This window comes from Mauremys mutica, chromosome 5 (genome assembly GCF_020497125.1).
Source record: "Mauremys mutica isolate MM-2020 ecotype Southern chromosome 5, ASM2049712v1, whole genome shotgun sequence".
NCBI classification, from domain to species: Eukaryota; Metazoa; Chordata; order Testudines; family Geoemydidae; genus Mauremys; species Mauremys mutica.
In genome coordinates, this window is record NC_059076.1 from 121,181,556 (window position 1) to 121,209,431 (window position 27,876).

The window sequence follows — 27,876 nt, forward strand, 5'->3', positions numbered from 1 at the left end:
AGCTGCCTGTAACATGTATTAGGGTGAGAAGAGCTATTTGATTCAGATCTTACTTAGGCCATGTCTACACTTACAAACTTACAGTGACACAGCGGTACTGATATAGCTGTGCAGCTGAAAGAGCACACGTGTAGCTGCGTTATGCCGACATGAGAGAGCTCTCCCGTCGACATAATAAAACCAGCTCAATGGATGGCGGTAGCCATGTTGGTGGGAGGGGGTCTCTCACTAATACAGCGCTGTGCACACGAGCGCATATGCCAGGGATGTTTTTTTCACACCCCAACTGACAAAAATTTTGCCAACGTAAGTGCTAGTGAAGACATGGCCGTAGTCTGTTAAAGTCAGAATTTAGACTGCGTTTCTATTTTTATTTCTTATGTAACCAACTTTGATCTCTATGTTTGCTACTTATAATCATTTAAAATCTATCATTCTGTAGTTAATAAATCTGTTTTATATTTTACCTAACACTGTGTGGTGTTGGTTAAAGTGCCTGGGAAATCTCAGCTCAGGTTTAAAAGGACTGTTGCACGTCCCTTTGGTGGAGTGACAAACTAATTAATGAGCTTGCACTGTCCAAGGGAGGCTTGAGCAGTGAAAGATGGTATATTTCTGGGGTGACTGCTGGGTATGAGTCTCCACATGCTGATGGCTGAGTGGTAATAGCACCTGGAGGGGTTGGCTGTTTGTCACTGGCATAGCATTGTGGGAGACAGCCCAGGCTGGAGGATTAAGGGGGCATAGCGGTCTGACAGCTCCAGGTTGTACCCTGGGGACACCGTCACCATCTGTAAAAAGGAAGATCGGGCCAAAGCCCTTTTGAAAACTTACTGCCACCGATGAATACATTTGTACACAACAAAAACTGTGATAGAAATGTGCGCAAACAATCTTTGACTGACTGTATCTATTCAGGAGTTTGTAACTTACTGGCCAGGTAACCATGCCCTCCACAAGCTTCTCGACATTCCTGGGCCGCTTGCTGGGCAGTCCAGGAGGCCAGTGGTTTACCACCAGTAGACAAGGCATGAATCTCACGTCCAATTTCAGCCTTTGTAAAAAGTAAGCTAATGGTAAAGTTTTTTAAACAAAACAAGTTCAAGAGTACACACAAAAAACTAAGGGTGAAATTCATCCATGTGACTGCCACAGTCTTGACCAAGACCAGGGATTGAATCAGGTATTAAAAGCCTGAATACCTCTTGAACAAAAAAGAGCCAGGCTCTCTAGCTGTGAGCTGTAAACAGACCCACATCCTCTATGGACTGGTCACAAAAGGAGACACATAATACACACTAACCAGGGTGCAAGGCCTATACACCATAACTTGACCTGCACAAAGCCCGAGGGTTTAAGTGAGATGAAGTGATAAACAATCACTGTGCAGACCTTGACACAGGGGTGAATTCCACCTTAAGTTATTACAAAAATCATTCTATTTACAAAAAACAATAAAAAACTATATAGTGCACTTATGCTGCTCATAGTCAGGCCCTATACAGGTGCAGAGAGAGAAAAATATTTCCTTTACAGAGATTGCCAAGAAATTCATTGTACTGCTCATTTAACCCACATTTCATAAATGTTCATATTTAACAGTTAATACATTTGAAAATAATTTAACTTGAATTGCAAACTTGAGCCTGACTCTGAAAAGATACTGTTCTGGCTTATGACAGAAACTCTCTGTCATGTGTCTCATGCAGTGTCAATTTCAGTTGACCAAAACTGAATCTTCATTAAGCAATGCAGAGAGAAGGTGGATGAGGTAATATCTTTTATTGGACCAACTTCTGTTGGTGAAAGAGACAAGCTTTTGATCTTACACAGAGCTCTTCTTCAGGTCTGGGAAAGGTGTCACAACTAAATACAAGGTGGAACAGATTGTTTAGTATAAGTAGTGCATATTGCAAGAGCCCATTGAAGGTGCAGTGACCAGTAATTACTTAGGCCCCTATTCAAGAAGAAACATCTCTGTTTTGGAAAGAACTTGAATGTATGCTTAAATCCCATTGAAGTCATCAGAACATAAACCCGTGATCAGTTAACTGCTTTCCTGGCCTTTAACACTAATGTTTCTCCCCTCTTCCCCAAATTTCTGAGCCACGTGTGTATACAGGTCCTTTGATCAACAATTGGAAGTTTACTGCACTGAAAACCCGAGTTGCAATTAAAAGGATATGTATAAACATCTCACCTGTCTTGGACTCTTATCCTTCATCAGAAGACCTATGTGAAATTCTATGAAGTTCATGAACAAAGACTTGGCGAAATGGTCTAAGGCGTATGTAGCTGCCAGATAGGGAAGCAGACGCCATTGCTGGAAAGAAAATTAAATCTGTGTGAGGGAAGGTTGATATATACATATTATTAGGGGCTTTTCCAAGGATACTCAGAACCCCTATGGTATATTGTTTCAGTTTCTAGAAAACTACCATATTTCAACTTCAATCTTCTAATTATTAAGCATCTGCCCTCCCACCCCCAATATCCTATCCAAATACAGACTATATTGTTTGTGGTTATGTTCAATTAGTAATTAGAGCTGGATGGGAAACAATTTGCCTGTCCCACAAAAATTTGAGATTTCAAAAAAAAAATTCCCATCGCAAATCAGGACAAGTCAACTTTTCATAAACCAAAATCCCCCCCTCAATAATAATAATAATAATAATTTGGGTCAATTGAAACATTTCAATAATTTTGAAATGTTTTGATTCTGTTTTTTTTCCCTCCCACAATTAGTTTAAATGAAAAGTCATTTTGAACCAGAAGACTGGAGTTTTTCATTTCAAACATAATTTTAACAATTTAAAAACTTCTTTGGATTGAGAAATTTGTTGTAATCAACCCTCTCCAGTGAACAGTTATGGTTTTGACAAATTGCCTTTTTTCAATGAAAAATGTTAAATTGAAAAATTCCCAACTAGCTATTTTTGCAATGGCTCTTTAAATCAGTAAAGTAAATGAACCTTCTTCACAGGGATGCTCATGGTGACACCATCCAAGTTCATGATTCCTATTAATTTTTGATAAACATCAGATTAAACCAGCACATTGGTTCATTGAAATTCTTTGGGTGCAGAGACCATCTTTTTATCCTGTGTTTGTACAGCTTTTGATATGGGCTACAGCAATACAAATAATTATTTCTATATTTCAAAGGTTAATAAAGAAAAAAGGCTAAAGTAATGCACACAAACATGCTAATGAACTGTGCATTGATAAAACCAATGGTAAGGTGGAGGGTATTCTTCTTGTTTTCTTTAATACCCACAATGTTGTAGACAATGTTTACACACAAATACCCTACCCCAAAGAGCTTTCAATTGAAGATGACAAGCCAAATCAAAAGGAGAGAAAGAGAAATATAATCAAGAGGTACAGGTGTTATATAAATTATGCACTTCTTGGTTTGTTAAATAATTTACACTTCAATGGTATCTGACTGCTCCTAACTTATCTATGATTAGTTGTCTGTTTCTTGACAGCCTCAAGGAAGAAGTGGTTCTTGCGGATGATCTAGAGTACAGCCCTTATGGGTCAGATGAAGGAAGGTGCTCCATGGAGAGGGGGCAACATGGAAGTAGGTGCAACATTGGTTGTGGGAGATGTGGAAAAGAGGGTAGTCAGGGACTATGGAAGAAATGAAATGTGAGACCAAAGCAAATAAATAGAGAGGGGCAGAGCTGTGAGGACCTTGAAGGTCAGGATGAGAATCTTGAATTTGACGCAGTGGAGCAGTAAAAGCCAGGAGAAGGATTCAGCAGATGGGGTGACATGTTCAGAACAACAGGTGAGGAAGATGATCTTAGCAGCTGCATTGGGAATAGACTGGAAGATGATGTCAATGTAGGGCAGACCAACACAAAAGAAAGCATGATGAAAGTTGATATGGACCCAGAGTTTCTGAAAAGTAACAATAAGCTCCCTCCCACCAATGTCAGAAATTTGCTTCTAAGAGCTCAACAATGTATTGGGGTTTCAGTATTCCAGGGTCTGATTCTTATTTACATAGCCAGTTTACACCTCTCTGAAGGTGAGCGGTGTGAGCTTTAAGGCCTCTTTACATTGCCAGAGTGATGTAAAGGGGCCTAAGGGCTTGTCTACAATTACAGTGCTGCAGCAGCTAGTGCTTAGTGGAGAGTCAACCAATGCTGCTGAGAGAGATTCTCCCGTTGGCCTAGGTACTCCATCTCCCTGAGAGACAGTAGCTATCTCAGTGGGAGAAGCCCTCCCAATGACATAGCTCCGTCTACAGTGCGGGTTAGGTGAGTATAACTATGTGGTCAGGGGTGTGGTTAGAGAAGTTGGTAGTGCAGACCACGTCTTACTGAGAATCAAGCCTTCGGAACTCTATAGGGCCAGACATTCAGCTGGTGTAAACTACTGTAACTTCATTGCTTTCAATGCAGATTTGCATGTGCTGAGGATCTTGCTTTATATTTGAATTCATTCCCTAGATTTGAATGAAATGCCACATTGTAGATTTAATTAGTACCTGCATTTGGTATTCCAGGACTGGTATTTCTTCTTCATCTGTTGGTCCAAACTGACGGCGTGTGGCTGAGAAGCGAATGGCTATTGATAAGGCAAGCTTTAAATTAACCACAGACATGCCTATGATCATAACTCTACCACTGGACAGAGCCCCAAGAGAAGCACCAAAACGTTGCTTGAGATCCTGAGGGAATAAAAGACACGCTAAATGGGCAGGTTCAGCCATTCCATAACTTCATAATTGCACAACCTGCAACATCAGAATCCTGGTAGTTATGCCAAATGTTATACTTTCAAGGAGTTAGCACCCATTGACTTTAATGGCAAATGCATGGCTAAAACTATGCTAAAACGATTCAGCCCCGAAAATATAAGGGAGCAGTTAATTGATTTGAAAAAAAAAAAATACAAACAATTCCTTCATAGTATATTTAATAGACTGGATTCATTGCACATACAGTTAATTTCATACCTTAAATGAGCTAACGTATACTCCCTCCGCTGTGACATCTCCAGTTCTGTTCAATACGTTTTCTTTAGGTATCTTGACATTGTGAAACATAGCAAATCTGTTAAAGTAAATAAATATATTAATAATAAAACAGGCAGATTCATCACAACATAGCTTGGGTATATGCCCCAACAGACTGCCATGATGAATTAATGGCTGCATGAAGATTTAATGCAGATCAGTGAACTGAAAATAATATCACAACACAGGTATTTTTAGGGTCAGATTCTGCCACAGAGAGGACGATGCCTGTGAGAATACAGGTCTCCACATAAAAAGGTTCTATGAAATGCAAGCTGGGTACGTTTTCTGTTCTTTTTTTTTTCTTATGTTAAATTTGTTTTGGTTTTTGGAAATAAATATTATGCCTTCAGGAAAGACCCTCACCTGTATTTTCTTTCTGCTGAGTCATTCGACCAGCTAATATTTAAAATATAATGTCCTGTGATTACCTTTAAAAGAAAGATATTTTGCAGAAAGAAAAGCAATGAGAGGAAGGACTGTCTTATGGTTAAGACACTAGAGATGGACTTATGCAAGCAATTTCACTCTGTGCCTCAGTTTCCCATCGATATACAAATGGGGACAATGAAACCTTTGTCTAACTTGTTGTAGCGGGGTGGTTACCCCACTCCCGCCCTAAAAGGGCTTAAAACAGCCCTGGGGGAAGGTTGTGGCTGGGAGCTGCTAAACTGGGCTGATTGGGAAGTGGCTGCAGCTGGGCCACGCCCCAATCAGGCCACAGCTGGCCTGTATAAAAAGGCTGTGAGCCAGGAGCCCAAATAGTCTCTTTCTGGTGGTAGAGGAAGCTGGGCCTGACTGCAGGGTGCCAGAGACAGGGTACCTGAGTGAAGCAGGCCTGGTGAAAGGCTGGAGAGCTCTAGCTTGGAAAGCCCCAGGCTGCGGCCTAGCATTGGGCTAAAAGGTACTGGGGGTTGCAGAGGTCAACCCGGGGTAGGCAAAGGCAGCAGGTCGAAACCCAACCTTGCCAGTGATGAGTAGGCTGATACTGCAGTCTGCCCCAGGGTGCAGGGGCTAGACAATGACTGGCAGTAGCTGTATACTGAGGCGAGGTGGGGATAGTGGGTGGGGTTCCCTGGGGAGGGGAGACCCTAAGAATGGTGGTGTGGGGGGGTTACTGCCAGGGGGCAGCACCCTGGACAACAGGGCACTGGGTCCAGGAGGGACATGGGGGCCAGAGGACAGGCGGATCACCGGCCTGCAGAGGGCGCTCAGGAGCTGGAATGAGCTAATTCCTGGAAGTCACCTGCAGAAGGCACTGCAGAGGTGAGTCTGCTCCTCTACACTTCAAATCATGTGTTACTCCACAAATAATACCATTGAACTGAATGGCTCACTCGTGATGTAAAATGATGCTCAATATAAATAAGGAAATCAGTCTGGTTCTACGTTTGTACATTCTTTGGGGGCAGAGACGTCTATTACTATGTGTTTGCACAATCCCTAGCACAACAGGGCCCTGAATTTGATCAAATATCTAACATCAACAAGAACCATGTAGAACCAACCCAGTGAAAGGGAACTGGAAAAAGGCATTATTTGTACAGGAGCTCCAGCTATGATTTTTGCTTGGTGATGCGATGTAGCATCTTAAAAAGAAATGAGTAGGAGAATCTTTTCTTAAGTTCTGACACCCAACGTAATATTGATAGAAGCTGCATAAACAGGACACATTTTTCAGAGAATCGTGTACTAGCCGTTTTCAGCCAAATAGAAAGTAAGGGCTGGCATGGTATCATAACACCAGCTACATTTCTGACTATCTCAGCATCTAATATATTACTTGAAAATCTGTATTAATAATCAAAGCAAATTCCTCATGCTTGCCAATACAGGCAAATATATTTAATAGCATGCGAGAGAGCCAGATCTTTCACATCAATAAATTATATAAGCTTTGCAATGCTACATGTACTTTAAAAATATGAGTAATTTCCAAGGAAACGTATCTGCATATTGTATTAATTCTGCTTAGAGATACAAGGCATTTTTTGACTGAGCAATATATACTCATACAAATGGTTGAAATGTGCGGTTTAACTGAGCATCAGATTCTTGAACCCTTACTCTGCATATAGACCCACTGACTTTGGTGGGACTACTCACTGAGTAAGGTACTACTTGGTGAGGGTGGTGGAGTCTCGTACAATATTTACAGAAATCCATTTTGGATCCTCTACAAAAAATGTGGGTTTTGTTGTTGTGTGGTGTGTTGATTTTTTTTATCTTAAAAAAAAATTGGTTTATATGCGACCCTCTGCTCTCCCCACTCCTGAAATAAAACCATCAAAGCAAAAAAACCTCCCCAGCAGCCTGTATCCACCTAATATTTGTTAGTGACAAAATGTACAGGCTAGGTGCAACTACAGTAGGGTCTCCTCTTGTAAACACTTATGGGGGCATGTAATGCTTATTACTACTGGGAGCTGTCCTATTGAAGTGAATGACAATACTTCCAGTAGTAATTTCAGTGGAGAAGACTGTAACCTACCTCACGCACCCACACTGGTTCTTAATACCCCTTACTTCCCTATATGGGCTACCTGCATTCCTTGTGCAAGCACAAGAGGGAGGGCAGGTTCTAGAGGCCAACAGCTAGTTTCCACTCAGAGGTGGGCAAGGAGTTGGCAAAGCATAAGTAAAACCATCTGAGATAGCTGAGCCAATGTCAGGGATGGACTCATCCAGTCCAGCTTCTCTCTCTAAAAAAATATGGGGGACAGGGTGAGCAAAAGACTTATCACAGTCTGTTCTCCCTTTGTTGTTGATTCTAGAAGGAAGCTCCACCCCTGATTAAGAGTTGCTTCCGACATTACCTGTGGAGGGGTAGGAGCAGGACTAGAGGCAGCAGTTGCTACCTGGAGAGAGATGCCTCAGGCAGCAAGTGATTTAAAAAGTGATGGTCACTACTATCTCAAACCATGCTTTGAAGACAAGGATAATTTCATGTGCTTGCATCACCTCTCCATTCATAAATCTGATATATTCTGCTAAATCTCACTCTGTTAGTTCAATCTTAATTGGAAGCCTGATATGCATTCAGTCACACACACTTTTAAAATCCAGCCTCAATATTAAAAGTTTAGTAAACAGAGCCAATCTGATTTGTGTTAAATTAGCATATGGGTACAATTCTGCAAATACCTATGCACGCTAATAATTTTACTTATGTGAGTGGCTCCATTTATTTCAGTACGACTATACACTTGTATAAAGCTACTCATGAGAATATTCTGAGCCTTTAATACACAATTTCAAGTCCAGTGAGTCTCTTCTGTAACATCATACTGAAGATGTATAGCTATTTAATGAAAATATAAGTTCCCCAAATATTCTCACCTACTAATTCTAAGAAGGAAGAAAAGAATTAACAAAGTAAGTTGCTTTTTGTTGTACTGAGCACTCTTAATGGGCCAGCTATAAAAACAAAATGCCAGACATACAGAGTATTGTTTGATCATCTCTATACTGCATAAAAGATTATCCAGAATGACCTTGATGGAAAAAAAATCCATACTATCACATTTCTTATAACTAGTGAACCAGAAAATTAAATTACACTCGCTTAACAGTAACTGATCTTCTTGGTATTACACTTTATGGGTTACATATTTGCTGCTTTTTCCTCAGCTAATGTCTAAATAAATCCATATAGCAAATGGTAAAACCTTTAAAAAGCTTGAATAACTGGGCAAGATAAGTTACAAATCCACTGACAACGACCATGAGTGAAGAAGTGAGATTTATTGTTTATGAAGACTAATGATGAAAATAAAAGCAGATGCATGTAGGACCCTGGATTTGGATGGGCTTATGAAACTACAGCCAGTTCTCCAAGAGCTTTTATGCTTTTTAAAATATTTTTATAGTTAACCATACACACCAATTGGAAGGTGATGTTGGAACATACTAAAAATAAATAAGATTTCATAAAGTTATAGATCACATTTTGAATGGCTATTCTCTCAAAAAACATAGTAAACAGAGACAGACCAGATTTGTCAACAAGTTTAGGGGAAAATCCATTTAAATGAATGGAAGAGCTACTTGTGTAACTGTACAGCACACAAGAGTCGATGCAATGGGCAAGGTACATGTACTGGTGACATAGGAATCCACCTTTCCTATAGCCTCCATTGTAGAACAGTTAGTGTGATCAGGGTTCGACTCATTTTGTGTTCTGACAGATGGCTCTTATCTGTAAATATACATGGTTGGGATAATTCCATGGGGGTCTGCCTCCGGTTGTGTGTTCTTGGCCATGGATTAGTTGAAAAGTTCATAGATTTTAAGACCAGAAGGGACCACTAGATTGAGTCTGACCTCCTGTATAACACAACAGGCCATCGAATGTTACCCCCTTAACTGCTGTAGTGAGCTCAACTTGTTTGGCTAATGCAGATCTTCTATAAAGGCATCCCATCTTGATTTAGACTTCTGCCATTTCCCCTGGTAGTTTGTTCCTGTGGTTAATCACTCACACTATTAAAAAATTGTGCCTTACTCCTTGCTGTGTTAAACATTGGACTGCATCCCAACAAAGTAATGAATATACTGCTCTCCAAACTTATTTCACCCATCACTATTCAGCAGCCATTAACATTGCATTCTTGCATGCACAACCCTACTTGAGAAGGGCAGTCACATCCCCATAGTAGCCTCTGTCAAGGATCTAGGGTTAACAGTGTCCCAGTGCTGCTGCACTGCTAATTAGTGCCCCACATACAATATTTTACAAATAATATACACAGGAAATGTTTTAAATCTAGTACTCTGAGCTTTTCTACCATCCACCTCCATTCATCACTGACGCAAAACTGGACTATGCGTATTCCTGCCTGGAACAGTGAGGCAGGGTGAAGTCACAATCCCACAGCAGCCTCTCTGTCAGGGGTCTCGCCAGTGGTGCAGAGAACATTTCAAGCAAAGTTAATCTCTTTTCCCTTAAATCATGCTACAATCATTAATCTAGAGCACAGTAACATGGATAAAAGTAAGCAGCTGGAAAAGCAGCACACTCCCTTTGCCAATACTAAAGTAATAAGCTGTTACCTGCAGTGCAAATGGCAAGACTGTGCTTTTGGGGAATTTCAAACCCACTCAGATCTCTTTTGATGGCCTTCTGTTTTTGACTATCTTGAGAATGTTGAAGTGACAATCCCTTTAATCCTCCTACCCAGATGTAGCCAGCAGGGGGAAGGGATTGGAAGCTTGGGGATCAAGTGATGGTTACAGGGCACAATGATCAAATCATGTTAGAGGCAAAGTAGACCAAGGGCAGAATGGGGGCATAGAAGGATGGTGAAAAGCCTGCAAAAGACAGGAAGACCAGTCACACATTTGAGAATCTGGAAGCTCACAAAGGGATGAGGTTGAAGAGAAGGAAGGGTGCCAGGAAGCGGGGGAAAAGTTTTTAAAGGAGCCTTTTAGGCCATATTGCAAGAGTCAAAAGTAGAAACTTGCATCGCTAACAGTAACAGACAGTAGCTATGTTAATACGCCCACCTCATTTTATAGCAGTTATAATTGTGCCGGCACTTCATGGAAGAGCCAGAAAGACAGAGACCCCCACCTCACTATGCTTACAGTAAGGCCCAATCCTGCAATGAGCTCTCTGTGGGTGGACCCTTGCATCTGCGGAGAGCCACACTGGTTCCGGTGAGACTGTGCGGAAAGAGGCTGCGGGGAGCTTACTGCAGGGCTGGGGCCTTAATTGTAGATGTGCCAAAATGAGCGGGAGTGACAAATTGCAGAGTGGGGTGAGGAAGGATGAGGACTACGATCACAGCTTAGGCTGTGCACTCCAGGAGGTTCTGTTTAAGATTTTTGTTGTTTTTTTTAAATATAAAATAATTTAGAGAGAAGATGGAGAACATTAATTAGTTGCTGTGCAATGTGAATTATTAAACTTAAATGGAGACTTTACAATATACAGGACACGCACTGTGTGAGAGTCAGGGTTATTAGGAGAACTGCAGCTTTGGCACTGCCTGACTTGGGCGTGTTCAAATTTGTAGAACTTCACATAGACTGTTTTTAATTTGTTTAACATGTTAATATATTTCAATCTGTTTGCTTTATTACTGTGAGCAGCCAGTCAGAGTCAGTGCAAACTCATGATGTTTCACAAGACAGCTTAGATTTAGATTCTAAGCTTTTTGGGATGGGGCCTGTCTTTTTGGTCTGTTTGTGCAGTGCCTAGGTCCATGATTGAGGCTCCCAGGAGCTACCACAATACAACTAATTAATAACGTATTTAAAAGGGGCCTATGAAAGATGTGAGCTTGTGTGACAGCTGCCATCTTGGCCGACACAGTTGAACGGGCGACCTCCGAAACGAAAAGCATGAGCTGCTGCAACTTAAATGGAAGAGCAAAGTCTTCCTAGCTGAGGGGTGTAACAGATTCACAGAAGGGAGCTATAACACACACTCACCAGGCAAAAAGCAAGAAATGGTGATCCGACGTGCCTAACCCATGAAAAAACCCACAGATATTGGGCTTGTTTTTGGCTTAATTGGCTTCTGAGTTGCTTGTTGGCTAGTTTTTTGGCTTGTAGCTTGTTGCTTCCTTTTTTTGATCAGCTCCCGGCAAGGGGGAGCAAGTTGGGCAAGGAGGGGAAGAGAGTCAGGGGTGCACAATGGGCCCACCACAGTCCCAGACTGCACGCTGGGCGATCTAGTCACATAGAATGTTGGGGTTCTTAGGAATTGGCTTGTTTTGGCCTTGTTTTGAAATGGGATTAGCTTGATTTTTGGCTTAGTGTGAAAGTCGGGGTGCTTATTTACCACATGAAAGTTGGCAACTGTGATGGTGACCCAACCTCCTTGGATTGTTTTGGTTTTTTTTTTTAATTGGTAGTATCAGGAACATTGAGTCTGCCCTGCCATAATTTTTCTAGAGAACCTCCTGAATATCTCGGAGCAGGTTATATATGAGAGTTCACACCTCAGTGAAGCGGATGTTGGCTTAGTGGATGTTGATTCATAACATATTGTATTTTTCCGAAGTTTTAGTCTGTTATTGAAATGAAATAGGTGGTAATAACCCTCTCTTCCCCGCAAAAAAGCCAACCAAACCTATATGTTTCTGAAAGGGTACTAAACAGTTTGCCTTGGTCACAGCTGAACTTGCACTGGGTTCAGTCGCAATCATTTGCTGATGTACATTTTCAGGAATCAACAATTTTGCTACTGTAGAAAAAGCCAGAGAGCCTTCTAGGCAGACAAAATCTGAATTTCTAAGGTGAAAAAACAGCAGAGAAAAAAGAATACACGCTGCCCTACTCACCGCCAACTCCAAATTCTCTCCTCCCAAACCTCTCCTTTTACACCTTTTTATATATATTACAGAGAAGCAAAAAAGGTCACAAGCTGTGACGATTTGGGAATCTGTCTGTACAATTTATGAATTCTGTGTGAGATTATGAACTCCATGTATGTTGACCTAGCTGCAAACTCCATTTTGAAGCTTCAGCCTTTTGCCTTCTCTATGGTCTGTTTGCCTCCCTGGTGGGTTGAAAATCTAAAGGCTGGCAACAAAAGGTAACTGACTTTAAATGTTCGCCCACTGAAATGTAATAGCTTTGAACAATAGATAGGCTCCCAACCCAACTGCAGAATTAGTCTAGCAGGAGAGAGGTTGCCTTGGCCCCAAAGTCACCTGGCAGAGGTTTTTGCTCAGGTGGGGAAGTTGGCAAGGACATCTCCTGACAAAGAGGGTTAAAAGTTATAAATAGAGAGGCGTTGACCTATCTGAGGCCTTTGGCCATTTTGTCTCCAGTTGTGGAGGAGAGAGAAGCAACCCAGCATGTAGGGGTGGCATGAGGCAGGGGACCCCCAAGGCCAGGGTGAGCTGGCAAGGGGTTTAGGATGTTACATTCTATATGCTCTGAGTTCTCCTGTGATTTATACAGGTAAGTAAACAAGAAATAATGTGTTATACGTGCAAAATGTATCTCTGTGTTAAATGCTCCACGACCAACACATTGTCCCCTGAGAGAGTTAAACTGCAACCCAGGAGCTGCACACCTCTGGGGTGGAGTTCTGAGAGAGGTGTGAAGGGTCACCATTGTCTCCACAGGCTAGGCAGCTGGACAGCAGGTTCCAGTTCTCAGAAGGGAATGCCAGATTCAAAGTCTGCAGCCCGACAGTGTACCCAGGGCCCCCAGGATGGTGGCAATTTCTGAACTCTGTTTGGGCCCTGGCAGCTTAAAGCATTCAGGGACCCAGAAGTTTGAATTCTCCCCATAGCAGTCTGGTGGGTGACCAGAAAGGAGGCACCTGACTGGATCTATATCACAAGCCCAGTTTCATTTTTAAACTATCTCCATTTACAGAATGCAGCAAAGCAACACACCCCTACTGCTAGTAACCGACATACTTTATACGACTTCAAATATTAAGGCATGACTGAGGCACTGATGCAGTTACACCCTCTGGTGGCTGCATTATGTTACTGAATGAAAAAAGATGAATAACTTCAGAGGAAAGAATGTAAAGCCTGCAATGTGCAGAATGTTTTTTTTTTTTTAAATACTACACTGTAATTTGTATGCACTAAATGTTGTGTAAATGGTAGACAAGAAAAGAGATTTAAAAAAAATAGGCCTGGATTTTTTTTAATGGGTGCCTAAAGTTAGGCTCCTAGGGAGAGGTTTTCAAAAGCCATGTGCCCCTAGATTGTGAGATGTTCATATACTACAGGGATGGTGTCTATATGAGTTTGTTAGACATAGTCCATTCAATGACTTTCAATGGGACTAGTGCTCCTAGAGCCTTTAGGTGCTTTTGAAAATCCAACCCCTGATAAAAATATTAGGGTCTACAGTACCAGGAAACCAAAGTTCAGCCAAGCAACACAATCGATTAGTAGTTTTCAAAACTAGAAGGGACCATTATTTATCTAATCTGACCTCCTTAACACAGGCCATAGAATTTCACCCTGTAATTTTTGCAATTTCTCCCCCCATACCAGTCCTTAATATGTGCCTAAATATGTACAAGTATTTTGGAGCCTAAATTTAGGCATTCGTTTTTAAAAATCCTGGCATTAGCCCCTTCTATTTCAGTAGCAAAACTCAAGAACAGAATGTAAAATTGCAACATCACTTTCCTTATGGGCCTGCTTTTGATCTTGCTTCCGACAGTCTTACAGCAGTGTAACTCCACTGGATTTCCTTGGAGGATTTACAGAAATAAGATCAGAATCAGGTCTTGTGCGGGCAGTCTTATAGCTGGCAACATCTATTAAACATACTAAAGTTTTAAGTAATTGCGTATTGGGGTGAAACGTGCCCCATTCTCATCTCCACACACAATGGAAACTACAGCATACAAGAACTTAAGTAGTCTTTTGCTTTCTAAGGATCATATTGTGGCATATAACTATTGCCCTGAGTAGGAGGTGATGTACCACCCTAAGGGGAATCAGGGAAGGTATATGCCTCAGGGAGGTCTCTCTCCTTATGAAGCCTGGTAAACAGGGACTGCACAGCATGCACCCACATCACTGAGAATACTACAGCCTGCCTGCTCTGCAAGCTAGTATAGGAAGGCCAGGTCACACCCTTCCCACTCCCTTTGGGGCTTCATGTGCTTCTGGGAAGCAGTTCATCCAGTCCCGACTACCTGGGCTGCATTTGTGACAGACCGTTGTGCTAGCTCTGGAAGATGTGTGTGGGCAAGCAGTGGGATAGTGGGGAGGATCGGTTCTTGTGAACCCTCACGTCCCATCCCCACACATCCAAATAAAGACAGCCATTACTGATGTGACATGATTTATTCAATTCACAACATTTGGGAGCATTAGGAATACGTTTACCCTTGTTGGTACCTGGGATGCACACTACAACCCCCTGCAGTAGTGGGGCAGCTTAATCTCCTGAGGAGGGTCAGCATTCACCCTTCTTTATGGTTTCCACCTCTGGAAAGCAGTTTTAATTTATGGTTGAGACACCAAAGGAACCCATATACCAGAGGCTGCTGAGCAGATGCACTGAATCTGCTACCCTGGCCATACCTATTCCCTCAGCTGGATTCTGTGTAGAGACAGCGGCTTCCAGGCTCTCTAGCAGAGTTTGATGTGCTGGTGCCTTACTCTACCATGACCTTCATCCCAGCAGCTTTTCTGTCACTGTTGTAGCCCTGAGGATTAATCTGTTGGTCTGTATAAAATGTCTTTTTGATAAAAGTGTGTAGGCTGCATAGATTAATAGAATTTGCAATAGCTGTAAACGCAAGATACCTAGAAACTTCTAGACCAGACATCCTGGCCTATTTCCTCTGTGATGCTGAAAGCAACCTTTAAGACCCTTACTCAGAAAAGTGATAATAGGAAACAAACCTACGCAAATTGTCTAGGGACTTTCTGAATATCTGCTAACCTTTCACCTAGTTAGGTGCAAAAGTAGGGTATTTCTGCCCACAAAATACAACAAGTCTACCACAAGATACGTAGATAGTTGTCATTAGCACGCACACAAAAGGTCAGCCAATGAAAACAGGTACCCTCACCTTTCCATGGGGGAAAGACAAATTTGGGCATAGGAAGGATTTCTCCCTATAAAAGGTGTGATAATCCACCATTAGGGCAGGCGATACACCCATCCTTCTATTCTCCATCGCCTCACCCTGCCTACACCTACGAAAGCTGTCAACTAATGATAAGTCGTAGTGTTCTGTCCTTTCACAGCTGTAAGTATGAAATAATTCTTAATTTCTACTTCACCTCTAAAGCATCTATGCTAAGAAGGGTTTAATTCATAACCAGTTTCTTTATAACTATACTTCCTCTAGCAGAGGTGTGAAATTCACTCTAGTACTATTTGCTGCAAAGTGCATTAGATATCATATCATATCATATCTCAAAGAACTGTGATATTTTGTAACTTTGTAATCAAACTGCTTTTAACATTTTACATTTACTTCTTGTTTTATTGGTTTTAAATAAAAGGTCTTGTTTGACTAATTCTGTCTCAGTATAGTTTTTCTGTCACATAACCCAATCTCCTTGTATTAAATTCTGTGAAGCCTGATTCAAGACGAACTTTTATCTTCTGATCACACATATTGGCGAGCCATACCCATATTATTAATACTTATTAATTATTACTAACATTACTAATTAATTAGAAAATTAATTATTATATACAACCAAATTAAGTGGATAAATTCCACTGTCCCTACTAACCCTCCCCAAATCAGGCAACACTGTGGGTTCACAGCTGTGGCTTATGCTGTCAGATGAATGAATGCAGGGCTGAGTACATCATCCCATTGTTTCCTTGTGCTCCTTGTCACAGGGTGGCTGGCCATTTTAGCAAGAGATGGGCCCAGCACCACCTGGGACATAGCCCGCTCTCCCACCTAGATGGGGAGAATGAGGAAGGTCTGGTGACCACCAGCCCTGGGATAGATAAGGCAGATGCTTGGAAAGAGACTGTGGGGAATTCTGAAACACTGGGAAGCTACTGCTTTGAGAGCAGGAAGACTGCTCCTCAAGGAGGAGGAGCTGTGCCCAGCTGCAGACTAGGTGAGGTTTTAAATTTTGAGTTATTTTGTGTTTGAAGGATGTTGCTGCCTATCCAGAAAGAACTGTATTAGGGGAATATACAGGAACCAGCTGGAAGAAGCCAGCCTGAATCTAATCACAGGCCCTGGGGAGAGGGCTGTGGGATCCCCTGGGCAGGGGAAAGGGTTTGGGCCTGAAGGGCTGACAGAAATGGTATTTAAAAACTTCATAAATCAGACGCTCCGGGAGGGGAATTGTATTTTATACCTCTGGACTGTGTGGGATTTTTGAGGAGCCCTGAAAGAAGGGAAAACCAAGGCAGGGTGCCTCAGAGCCACAAGGAGAAACTCGGGAGGCAGACAACCCCATTATACTCTCCCATTTGTCTGCTTGTATCTACCTGTTGTCTCGTTTTATATGCAAGCTCTTTGGGGCAGGGACTGTCTCTTTGTTCTGTGTTTATACAGCACCTAGCGCAATGGAGTCCTAGGCCATCACTCTGGCTCCTAGACACTGCCATTATACAAATGATACCTAATAAAAATAACGTATACCCATTAGCCTGAGAGAGGGGAAAGCAAACTGAAAGACCGGTTAGAATACCCACAACTACTTTAAATTAGCAGATATCCTAACTAACGTAGGGGACTTTCTCATGACATCTACACAGCATGTTGTGTGCTATTTCTTTTCTACAATGTACTGCACGGACTTCCAATCTAAATGTACTGTATGCATTTTATCTCAAAGTACTGGTTACTGCCCATACACTTGAAAATAAACTGTGTAATTAAAAAATGTCTTCTAAAATCCTGTGCCCCTATAGACAAATATCTATAACAGGGGTCAGCAACCTTTCAGGAGTGGTGTGCCGAGTCTTCATTTATTCACTCTAATGTAAGGTTTCGTGTGCCAGTAATACATTAACATTTTTAGAAGGTCTCTTTCTATAAATCTATTATATATAACTAAACTATTGTTGTATGTAAAGTAAATAAGGTTTATAAAATGTTTAAGAAGTTTTTAATTTAAAATTAAATTAAAACTCAGAGCCCTCTGGACTGGTGGCCAGGACCCAGGCAGTGTGAGTGCCACTGAAAATCAGCTCACGTGCCGCCTTCAGCACGCGTGCCAGAGGTTGCCTACCCCGATCTATAAAATAATCTATTGTTTCAGCAGTGACACACACACACACGCCAGATTAAATCCTTTCTGTATTTGTGGATCTGTGCTTAAAAACTATTCTGCAGTTCACAAATAAATTTCAGTGTCATTACTCCATCTTTGCAAATGCGAAGCTCAATTACTCCATTCAGTTTTAGACCCATGCAACAATGCCACCTCCTGGATGGTAGCTTGTGGTGCATACACAATAATACATTACATTTTAAAAATCAAGTGGAATCATTAGAAAAAAGTCTTGTGCAAAGAAAAAAGGAAAACAAAAAAGGGTTCAAAATAACTGTCTTACTTAATGCTGGTGTTGCTATTAGGGAGAAATATACCTGAATTTCCCATTATATTTCTTCTCCCTGTATCCACTCAAATGGTCGGCCTTATGGGACTTTCCTTGAGGGCAGTGATGCCTGGACAGAGGTCTATTACTGAAACTGTGAGTACTGGCAAACTGGCTGGGAGAAAATGGAATCATTCATCCATAGCTCCTTCAAATTTCAGATTTTTTTTTTGTCTGACAAGTTAGCTTGGTTGTCCCAATTTTGAGGCTGTGGCCTCATTCTCTCAAGTAACTTAAAATGAAATATTATTGGTGGTGGGATATCTGCCTGCTTCGTTTTGGACTGTTGTGCTGGTATTTCTCATCTTTATTCTCTTGTTTTTAATGAGACTGACTCTCACTTCATTTTATATGGTTAGTTTTGCCCTTGCTTCAGGGCCAGATTAACTCTCCTTTGGGTCTGGAGCTATTAGATTTTGTGGGGCCCCTGTATACAAGTCTTTTTCCTCATTTTAACCAAAATTATCACAATTCTGGCATTGAGGATATTAACGCTATACTAAACTTGCCTTTTAATTAACCTAAAGCCGTTCTGTGGTTACACTTCAGTCTTCAAACATGTAGAATATAGTTAATTCAAAACAGCCTACTTCTTAGAACAGCTGTTATATTCGTTTCTTTCTGGGAGGGAGTTTGGTGCAGGAGGGGGCTCCAGGCTGGGGCAGGGGATTGGGGTGCAGGAGGGGGTCTGGGAGGGAGTTTGGTGCAGGAGGGGATTGTGATCTAGGGCAGGGGATTGGGGTGCAGGAGGGGGTGTGAGGTGCAGGCTTCGGCCGGGAGGTGCTTACCACAGGCGGCTCCTGGCCGGCAGCGCAGCAGGGCTCAGGCAGGCTGCCTACCTGCCATAGCTCCATACTGCTCCCAGAAGCGGCCGGTACGTCTCTGAGTACCCTGGAGGGAGGGGAGCAGCGTGTCTCTGTGCGCTGCTCACAGCCACAAGCACTGTCCCTGCAGCTCCCCTTGGCTGGTTCCTGCCTGCCGCCCCCATCCCCAGGGGCTGCAGAGATGTGCCAGCAGCCGGCCATTTCTGGGAGCGGCATGGGGCCACAGTATGCAGGCAGCCTGCCTGAGCCCTGCTGCGCTGCTGGACTTTTAGTGGCCCAGAGATCAGATCGACTGGTCAATCCTGGAGCCTCTGCCAGTCGATCATGGTCTGAGACTATGTAGTCACTTATTTCATACCAAAATAAACATTTTCATCTCTAAATGTTATTATGGATAGTCCCTGTAAGGTCTGAAATTTAGATTTCAGCATTACTCTAGTCCTCCACCACCAAAGCTGCCTGCTGTTGCTTCTGAGTGCTCAGTCAATGTGACTGTGTCCACCAATGTGTGTGTTCCTAGTTCTCCTCCCTCAACAGCCCGATGGGCTGAAAAGCATCTACCACTAGGCCACTAACTCATACCTGCTTCAAGCCCAGGAGCGTTCCTTACTGAATAGATATGCTTTGGCTTGTTTTGATTAAGTTTGCTGTGGAAAACCCACATTCTACTTCTGTAGAGCAAGCAGATAATGTCAGCAGAGCAAAGCAAGGTATCCAAAAAGGTAGGTGTGCAGGTGGCTAAAAGCTGTGTTAAAGTGTATGTGCCACACTAGCTGTGGGTTTTTTGGTATTTAAATGTAATTTTAGGGGTTAATCATGCCTTTCCCTATTAATTCAATACCTATGTAAAGTGACATAGCAGATTGCCACAATGGGCCAAATGTTTTCTTTAATCACTAGGCCACTAAAGGAAGGAAAAGCACTAAAACAATGTGAATGGTGGTGTGCTGTAGCCTGGTGAATCTGGCATCCATCCATCTGCTCTATGGAAGCTTCAGCATGGTGATCTGCTTTTTCTCATCTTCTGTCCCGAATGATCTACAAATGTTCATCCCTTCAGATTTGCCATCCCTAAGGATATGTTTTCTGATATATGGGCCACGATGGTCTTTCATTACTGCAAGTCTCTTTCTAGCTGTTATGAATAACGATTAAGTCCTTCACGAAATACAAGGAGCCCACAATTTTTCTGGTTGTCATCTGCACTTAACTCAGATTACATCAGCCCTGGCTCAAGTTTCTGCAATATGTTCTTTTTGTGGGACGTTGTGTGATAGGGTGTACTGACTCTCCGGACTATATGGAAGGAAATCTATTTGGCCAACAGTCCCCTGTCTCAAGCTGATGTTTGGAAGAAAACCTTACCACCTTACCCTCTAATCAAGGGGAGTTTATCCAGAAATCTCAGAGGCTAAACAAGATGGTGAATTTGACTGAGGGGCTTGGTTAACCCTATATATTGGCTAACTATAGGCTTGCTCACCTTGCTTAGGTGTGCCCTGGGGGCTCAGAAACTAGCAAGACAGTTAACAAGTAAGGATTCCTCCCCAGAGTGCTGGAGAAGATAATTTGCCATTACATGTGACTGTTTGTTTCGTTCATTATAATTGCTGCTGTGTAAGTACAGAGTATTTTATTATTAGAACACCTGGATGTTCACAGAATATGAATGGTGCTATGTACAAAACAAATCTACTTCTGTAGAAACTAGAGAATGGAAAAGCAATGGGTATTAAAATAGAGAATACTAATACTGAAGGGTCTTCAGTTTATATTTTGTAAATAACAAAATATCTTTACAGTAAGTACTTGCCTCAACAGAAACATGGAACAGACTTAGCACTTTTGCACCACTTCTTTATAAGTAGCAATATAAGTACAGTGATTTTCTTTATTCAAATGTTACTCACTTACCCATTATCCAAACCATTCTGCCCAAGTTTCTTTCCTATGTCACCTACCATCACCCCTGGCATAGGAAGCAGTGTTTTTGTATCTCGAATCTATGTGGAAATTAAATGAAACAATATTTTAGTCATGAGAAAACTAAAGCTCTTGGTGGACTCCTTTCAAACAGTGAAAAGTACTCCCAATCTATTTTGTTATTAGCATTTAAAAAAAAACTCACTATTTTTCCAAAAACAGGTATAGTTTCTGCTTAACGCACTCTTCCGTCCATGATACTGTAAATTCAATAATGAAAGCAACTTGGAAATCTTTCACTTTCTTTGATAACATGCTACTAATTACACTATCATGCTCCAAATGTGCATCTATATAGAAGAATCTTCTAATCGCAATTAGCATGAAAACCTTCTTTTGGTCTATGTGGACAGAAACAGGAATCAACAAAACTGATTGATTAACTTTATGTACTAATTGTGTCCTGCCTTTCTCAGGGATATGACATGTTCCATCTGGTCAGCAACCCAGTTCAGTTAAATACGTGTAGCTTTGCCACTGCTTCTGCAAGTTTTCTACTGAAAATGGCTCCAATCCTGCAAGCTGATCTGTGGTTGAAACCCTGCTTCCATGCAGATTGGCTTGTGGGTTTAGGACAAATACTGGTACCCAAAAGAGAGGGCTTGAAAAGTTGTCTCACCCATTTCAAGGAGGAAGCTTTCCCAGGAGACCATGATCAATTTCTGCAGAGTCCATGCTTTCATTTAAAAATAAAATTTGGTAGCCCTTAAGACTACACGGGTAACTCTCCAAATGTGCCCAGTGTGTGAGCTAATGCAGTGCCCATAGGTTTAGGCCATTCATTTGTATTTATTTTGTTTTTCCAAACAACCCTCTTTATACATTTTAAAAAAAACCAGTAAACATATAAAAATCCTAATTTCTTCATGTTTAATGCCCAGAAGTTCCTTTACATTGACTTTTCTATGACTAACCCCCAGAAGGTCCACCCCCATCCCCGAGTATCATCTTTTCCTGCTTTAGACTTGCTCTTCTCTCTTCCCTCTGTGGTCACACAAAGACCAAAAAGCACTACCAGCTACAAGAGGCTTGCGCTACAAGATGACATCCATGGCTAGCCAGTAGGGAACATAGAACTGGAAGGGACCTTGAGAGGTCATATAGTCCAGTCCCCTGCTCTCAAGGCAGGACTAAGTATTATCTAGACCATCCCTGACAGGTGTTTGTCCAACCTGCTCTTAAAAAATCCCCAATAATAGATATTCCACAACCTCCTGAGGCAATTTATTCCAGTGCTTAACCACTCTGACAGTTAGAAAGTTTTTCCTAATGTCCAACCTAAACCGCCCTTGCTGCAATTTAAGCCCATTGCTGCTTGTTCTATCCTCAGAGGTTAACAGCAGCAATTTTTCTCCCTCCTCCTTGTAACAACCTTTTATGTACTTGAAAACTGTTATCATGTCCCCTCTCGGTCTTCTCTTCTCCAGACTAAAGAAACCCAATTTTTTTCTATCTTCCCTCATAGGTCATGTTTTCTAGATCTTTAATCATTTTTGTTGCTCTTCTCTGGACTTCTCCAATTTGTCCACATCTTTCCTGAAATATGGCGCCCAGAAATGGACACAATACTCCAGCTGAGGCCTAATCAGCACGGTGTAGAGTGGAAGAATTACTTCTCGTGTCTTGCTTACAATACTCCTGCTAATACATCCCAGAATGATGTTTGCTTTTTTTTGCAACAGCGTTACACTGACTTATATTTCGCTTGTGATCCACTATGACCCCCAGATCCCTTTCCGCAGTACTCCTTCCTAGGCAGTCATTTCCCATTTTGTATGTGTGCAACTGATTGTTCCTTCCTAAGTGGAGTACTTTGCATTTGTCCTTATTGAATTTCATCCTATTTACTTCAGACCATTTCTGCAGTTTGTCCAGATCATTTTGAATTTTAATCCTATCCTCCAAAGCACTTACAACCTCTCCCAGGTTACTGTCCTCCACAAACTTTATAAGCTTACTCTCTATGCCATTATCCAAATCATTGATGACAATACTGAACAGAACCGGACCAAGAACCGATCCCTGAAGGACCCCACTCATTATGCCCTTCCAGCATGACTGTGAACCACTGATAACTACTCTCTGGGAACGATTTTCCAACCAGTTATGCACCCACCTTATAGTAGCTCCATCTATTGTTACAAGACAATGTTTTCCAAAATGTCATGTTTCACAAATAGGTCAAAGGACACATGACCTTTGTTTTCGATCATGTTTACTGTCACCTAGTGCTTACATTCCAAATGCAAGGGTAACTCACTGGTCAGTGTGTGCTAGGCAACCCTTTCTGTGCCCAAATCACAGATAATGCGAGTTTGATACAGCCCTCAGTTACAGAGCCTGATTCTTTAGCGCAAGCTGTAGAAAACTCGCTCTCTGAGCTTTGTAGGTCCCTGATTCAATCCCACTGTCGTCCAAGATGACACAGGCAGCTGGGATTTCAGCAGTTTGTGGCATCCTGCATGCACATTTCAGTTGGCATTATATGCTCAGGTTCTACCTTGCCATAAACTAGCCATGGCCTGGCACCGTCGAGTAGTACGTCATAGTTGGAAAGCCAGTGTTTGCCTTTCGTTTCACTTGCAATACATGCTGCCACTTGAAATGTCACAACTCTATCCATAAATTCTGTTTTTTGCTTCATACATGTAATATTAAAAATCTATACCCACTTCATTCATCCCAGAAATCTGACATGTCAAAAAATGCTACAATTAATTACCATGTTTTTGGCCCTTTTGGGAGATCCACAAAGTCAATGCAGATGCAGTGTGCAAGTGATGAGGATCCTCATTAGAAAACAGGTCCTGATCTAATGTTCACTGAAAACAATGGGAGTGTTTCCACTGTTTGGCTTTGGACATGCATTACATCCAACATATGCTCTCAATTATTCTCGTTGTATTTATTATTATATATTTGTCCAGTTTGTGTTAGGCACTTTCAAACAATTAAGGACATTTTCTGCTCTGAGGAGCTCCTGATCTAAAGTATTTCACACTTTGTAGGCTACTTCAAACTGCACGTGTGATGCAATAATATGGAGGTTCATCTGTATTTTCTAGTTATAGCAATTTGCTACTATTAATTCGACTGTATTTTTGCCTCAAAAGCACAGTGATCAAATAAATACTGAAGTTTGGTACAAAATGTTAGACAATTTTACAGAAATTGCTTAGCGGACATAATACAGTGACATAAAAAAAACCCAAAGCAGTACTTTTTCCCCACCTGCACAACAAAGGAATGTAATCCGTGGCACTGTCCATCCGGAGTGTACAGCTGGGCGTAGACAACCGCATGAGTGGCATTTTTCCCCATGTTGCCAACCCAAAACTTGGCAGCTTCAAAATCAGGAGTGTTGATGATAAATTTCTACAGTCAAAAAGGGGAAAGTCTTAAATCATACGAATCAATGTACATCCATCACTTCTTTTTGTTTGCTGTCATTGTAACATTTTGAAAATTGCCAGCATTTCATACTGTACTTCGATCCAAATGCTCACAACAATGAAAGTGGATTTGACAGGAATCTATAGGGCTAAGCTTTATTCTAGAACATGTGTCTAGGGAAAAGTCAGGGCAGAACAAGAGCATGATTGTCAACCTGAGGCCTAAAATTCAGCTTTAATATAACATGATGAGGGGAAGGAGTGCCATGGAGAGACACAATGGTCTCCGGGTTTTTGTAGTAAATGCAAAATGCTCCTGATTTTAATCTGAGACTGAATAACTTGCTGGACAGCTTCTGAGCAACCTCCCTGGAGGCTGCCACAGAGCCAGCTGCTTCAGGTGCTGGACTCAGAAATTAAAAAACAAAACAAAACTGGTTTTGGTTCTTCCAACAGAGAATTTTTTTTGAAAATATCCCTCCCAGGGAAAATTTCACATATCTGACTTTTTGTTCCAATTTTTTTAAAAAGCAAAAATTTTTTTTGTGAGATGGAAATTCCAGTTCCCACACAGCTTTATTTCTACTAAAAAGTGCTTGACACAAGCGAAGTATTAATTATTGTTAATCATAGAATCATTTTGGCCCGATATCTTTATAACAGAACGTAAACAAAAACGTACCAATTGTCACTTCTGTAGGTTACAGACTGACCTGTGTGCTGGGGTCGTATCTGGCAGTTGTCCGTATGCCCTTGGTATTGCTGCCATGGCTGACTTCAGTCAGAGCAAAGCATCCAAAAATCTAAACCATGAAGCAGCAAATCAACTCAATGTTAACATGGTAACTCAAACATTTTCAAGTCAAGAATGTTACTCAATATCCTATTGACGCAAAAATGAGTTAATAAAAATCCAACTGCTTAGTAGGAGGGTTGCATTGGGCCAAATTCATCCCTTGTGTAAGCTGGCACAACTCCTGCAATAGGGTGGCAGTGTGTTTCCACTGAGCCATCTTCCTGGCAGGTGTCATAACCCTGCAGGGAGCTGCTGACTCATAACGGCAGGTGCAAATTATTAATTACACCCAGCATATAGGAAAAGTGGGACTGGTTCTCTGAGTAGAAGGAATTGTTGCCTACACGAGAGAGGAATGGTGGGTTGGTCTCTCTGTAGGGAAGCCACAGGAACAGAGAGTGCTTAATTTATGCCAGGGCTGAGCACGGGCACCTTTAGGCTTGGCAGTTCATAGCACTAGCACTTCTGAGCTTCCTGTGTCAGTTATGAATATAAAAAAATTGCTTGAACCTCGGCACCTTATTGCTTGAGCCCTGGGTATCTCTTTCATTATAAATTAAGCACTGGGAACAGCCTAGTTTAGAAAAAGAATAGGCTGTCTATGTTTTATTGAAAAATTGCAAACACTTGGACAGCGTAAACTCAGATTAAATCCAGAGTGCGTAAATTCTTTTCTTAGGGTGCGAAGTCCACCTGCTTGCAGTTCTACTGCAATCAATGAATTGCATTACCTTACACTAGGGCTAAATTTGGCCTATCATCTTTACTCTTGTACATCCTAAAAAGGCAGGGTAGTACGATTGGATTGGGGTGCGATTGGGAAGCAAGCCCACACCGCACTCACTCCACAGCAACGGCTCTGCTACTGTCCCATGAAGCTGGGCCCAGCTTCCCGCTCCAAGCATTGTGACCTGGTGTGTGGGGGTCACAGAACCTCTCAGGTTTGACCCAGCTGCCCTTCTATCATGATGGAGGGGCCACTGGACCAAATTTCAGTGAGTGACACTGCAACCCTGTGTGCCAGATCACAACGCCACTCAGGTTGGGAGTCCTCTCAAAAAGGTGAAAAGATTAAACTGAAACCTAAGGTAAAACTATTGCAACAGATACAGGATGCTACGCTCTTCTTGATGCTAAGGATCTTTAATTGTGTCACTAACTGGATTCATATTGATTTTTACGGTGAGCTCATCTACATAATCAACTACTTGCTACATAACATGAGCTGATCAATAAATAAGCATTTTTTAAAAAAGGAATGAAAGAAAAAGATCAGAGTTGTTCAAGTTAGCGGCAGTATAATTTTGCCAGTATCGCTTTCATTATGTTAGTTATCCTAAGGGGAAAAAAAATAAAATAAAATGCCTCTGACAAACGGGGGGTGCTCTTTCACAATATTTAATACTGTATCTAGATCTGGCACTAGTGTGATGTTTCTGGACTATGGAATGGAACAGATAATTCACCCTAGGGCTCTGACTCGGTGGCAGAGCCTGCCCATGTAGAGAAAGGTGAATATTAGAGAAGGCCTCCTCTCTCTAACAGCTTACACTTAAGTTTCAGGAACTGAAGTGAACCAACTCACATTCTGTGTCCTAGCGAACCCAGATCCGCCTTAGTGTCTGGTTCTGTTAATCTGTCTGACCCATCCTGTTCATGCTGTAGTGTACTGGCTTGGGTGCTCCTCAAGGAGGGGCTGGAGCCATTAACGCTACTTGCTCTGGCATTGTCTCTTAAGGAGACTTAAGAGGAATGGTTAACTTATAGTGAAGTGTAAGAATAGATGAGAGTAAATATACATGTTGGCTGTCTTAAAATAACCTTTTTCTCTAATGCTTTGTTCTATTAAGGGTCCAAAAGCAAGCTATTCCGCTGGGTAGGAAAGATAGAAAATGGTGGCAAAAGACCACCTTGGGTTAACCATGAGATCTTGCATGATCTAAAAAATAAAAAGGAGTCATATTAAAAAATGGAAACTAGGACAAATTACAAAGGATGAATATAGGCAAACAGCACAGGAATGCAGGGGCAAGATTAGAAAGGCAAAGGCACAAAATGAGCTCAAACTAGCTACGGGAATACAGGGAAACAAGAAGACTTTTTATCAATACATTAGAAGCACGAGGAAGACCAAAGACAGGGTAGGCCCACTGCTCAATGAGGAGGGAGAAACAGTAACAGGAAACTTGGAAATGGCAGAGATGCTTAATGACTACTTTGTTTCGGTCTTCACCAAGAAGTCTGAATGAATGCCTAACATAGTCAATGCTAATGGGAAGGGGGGTAGGTTTAGAAGAGAAAATAAAAAAAGAACAAGTTAAAAATCTCTTAGAAAAGTTAGATGCCTGCAAGTCACCAGGCCCTGATGAAATGCATCCTAGAATACTCAAGGAGCTAAAAAAGGAGGTATCTGAGCCTCTAGCTATTATCTTTGGAAAATCATGGGAGACAGGAGAGATTCCAGAAGACTGGAAAAGGGCAAACAGGGAAGATAATGGAGCAAGTAATTAAGGAAATCATCTGCAAACACTTGGAAGGTGGTAAAGTGATAGGGAATAGCCAGCATGGATTTGTAAAGAACAAATCATGTCAAACTAATCTGATAGTTTTCTTTGATAGGATAACGAGTCTTGTGGATAAGGGAAAAGCAGTGGATGTGGTATACCTAGACCTTAGTAAGGCATTTGATACGGTCTCGCATGATATTCTCATCGATAAACTCGGCAAATACAACTTAGATGGGGCTACTATAAGGTGGGTGCATAACTGGCTGGATAACCGTACTCAGAGTAGTTATTAATGGTTCCCAATCCTGCTGGA

The 27,876-nt window shown here is 41.7% G+C and overlaps 1 protein-coding gene across 3 annotated transcripts in view; it reads right to left on the reverse strand.

Moving 5' to 3' along the window:
• The window catches only part of ACOX3 (acyl-CoA oxidase 3, pristanoyl), a 66,405-nt gene that overhangs the window by 23,327 nt on the left and 15,202 nt on the right, over positions 1 to 27,876 (reverse strand). For all 3 annotated transcript variants that reach the window (XM_045018099.1, XM_045018100.1, XM_045018098.1), the window contains 7 exons: positions 24,974 to 25,063; positions 24,100 to 24,243; positions 20,800 to 20,888; positions 4,976 to 5,072; positions 4,505 to 4,687; positions 2,201 to 2,323; positions 934 to 1,054 (listed from right to left, as the gene is read on the reverse strand). In XM_045018099.1, the coding sequence (XP_044874034.1) occupies positions 934 to 1,054; positions 2,201 to 2,323; positions 4,505 to 4,687; positions 4,976 to 5,072; positions 20,800 to 20,888; positions 24,100 to 24,243; positions 24,974 to 25,063 (847 nt within the window). The remainder of the gene's footprint in view (positions 1 to 933; positions 1,055 to 2,200; positions 2,324 to 4,504; positions 4,688 to 4,975; positions 5,073 to 20,799; positions 20,889 to 24,099; positions 24,244 to 24,973; positions 25,064 to 27,876) is intronic.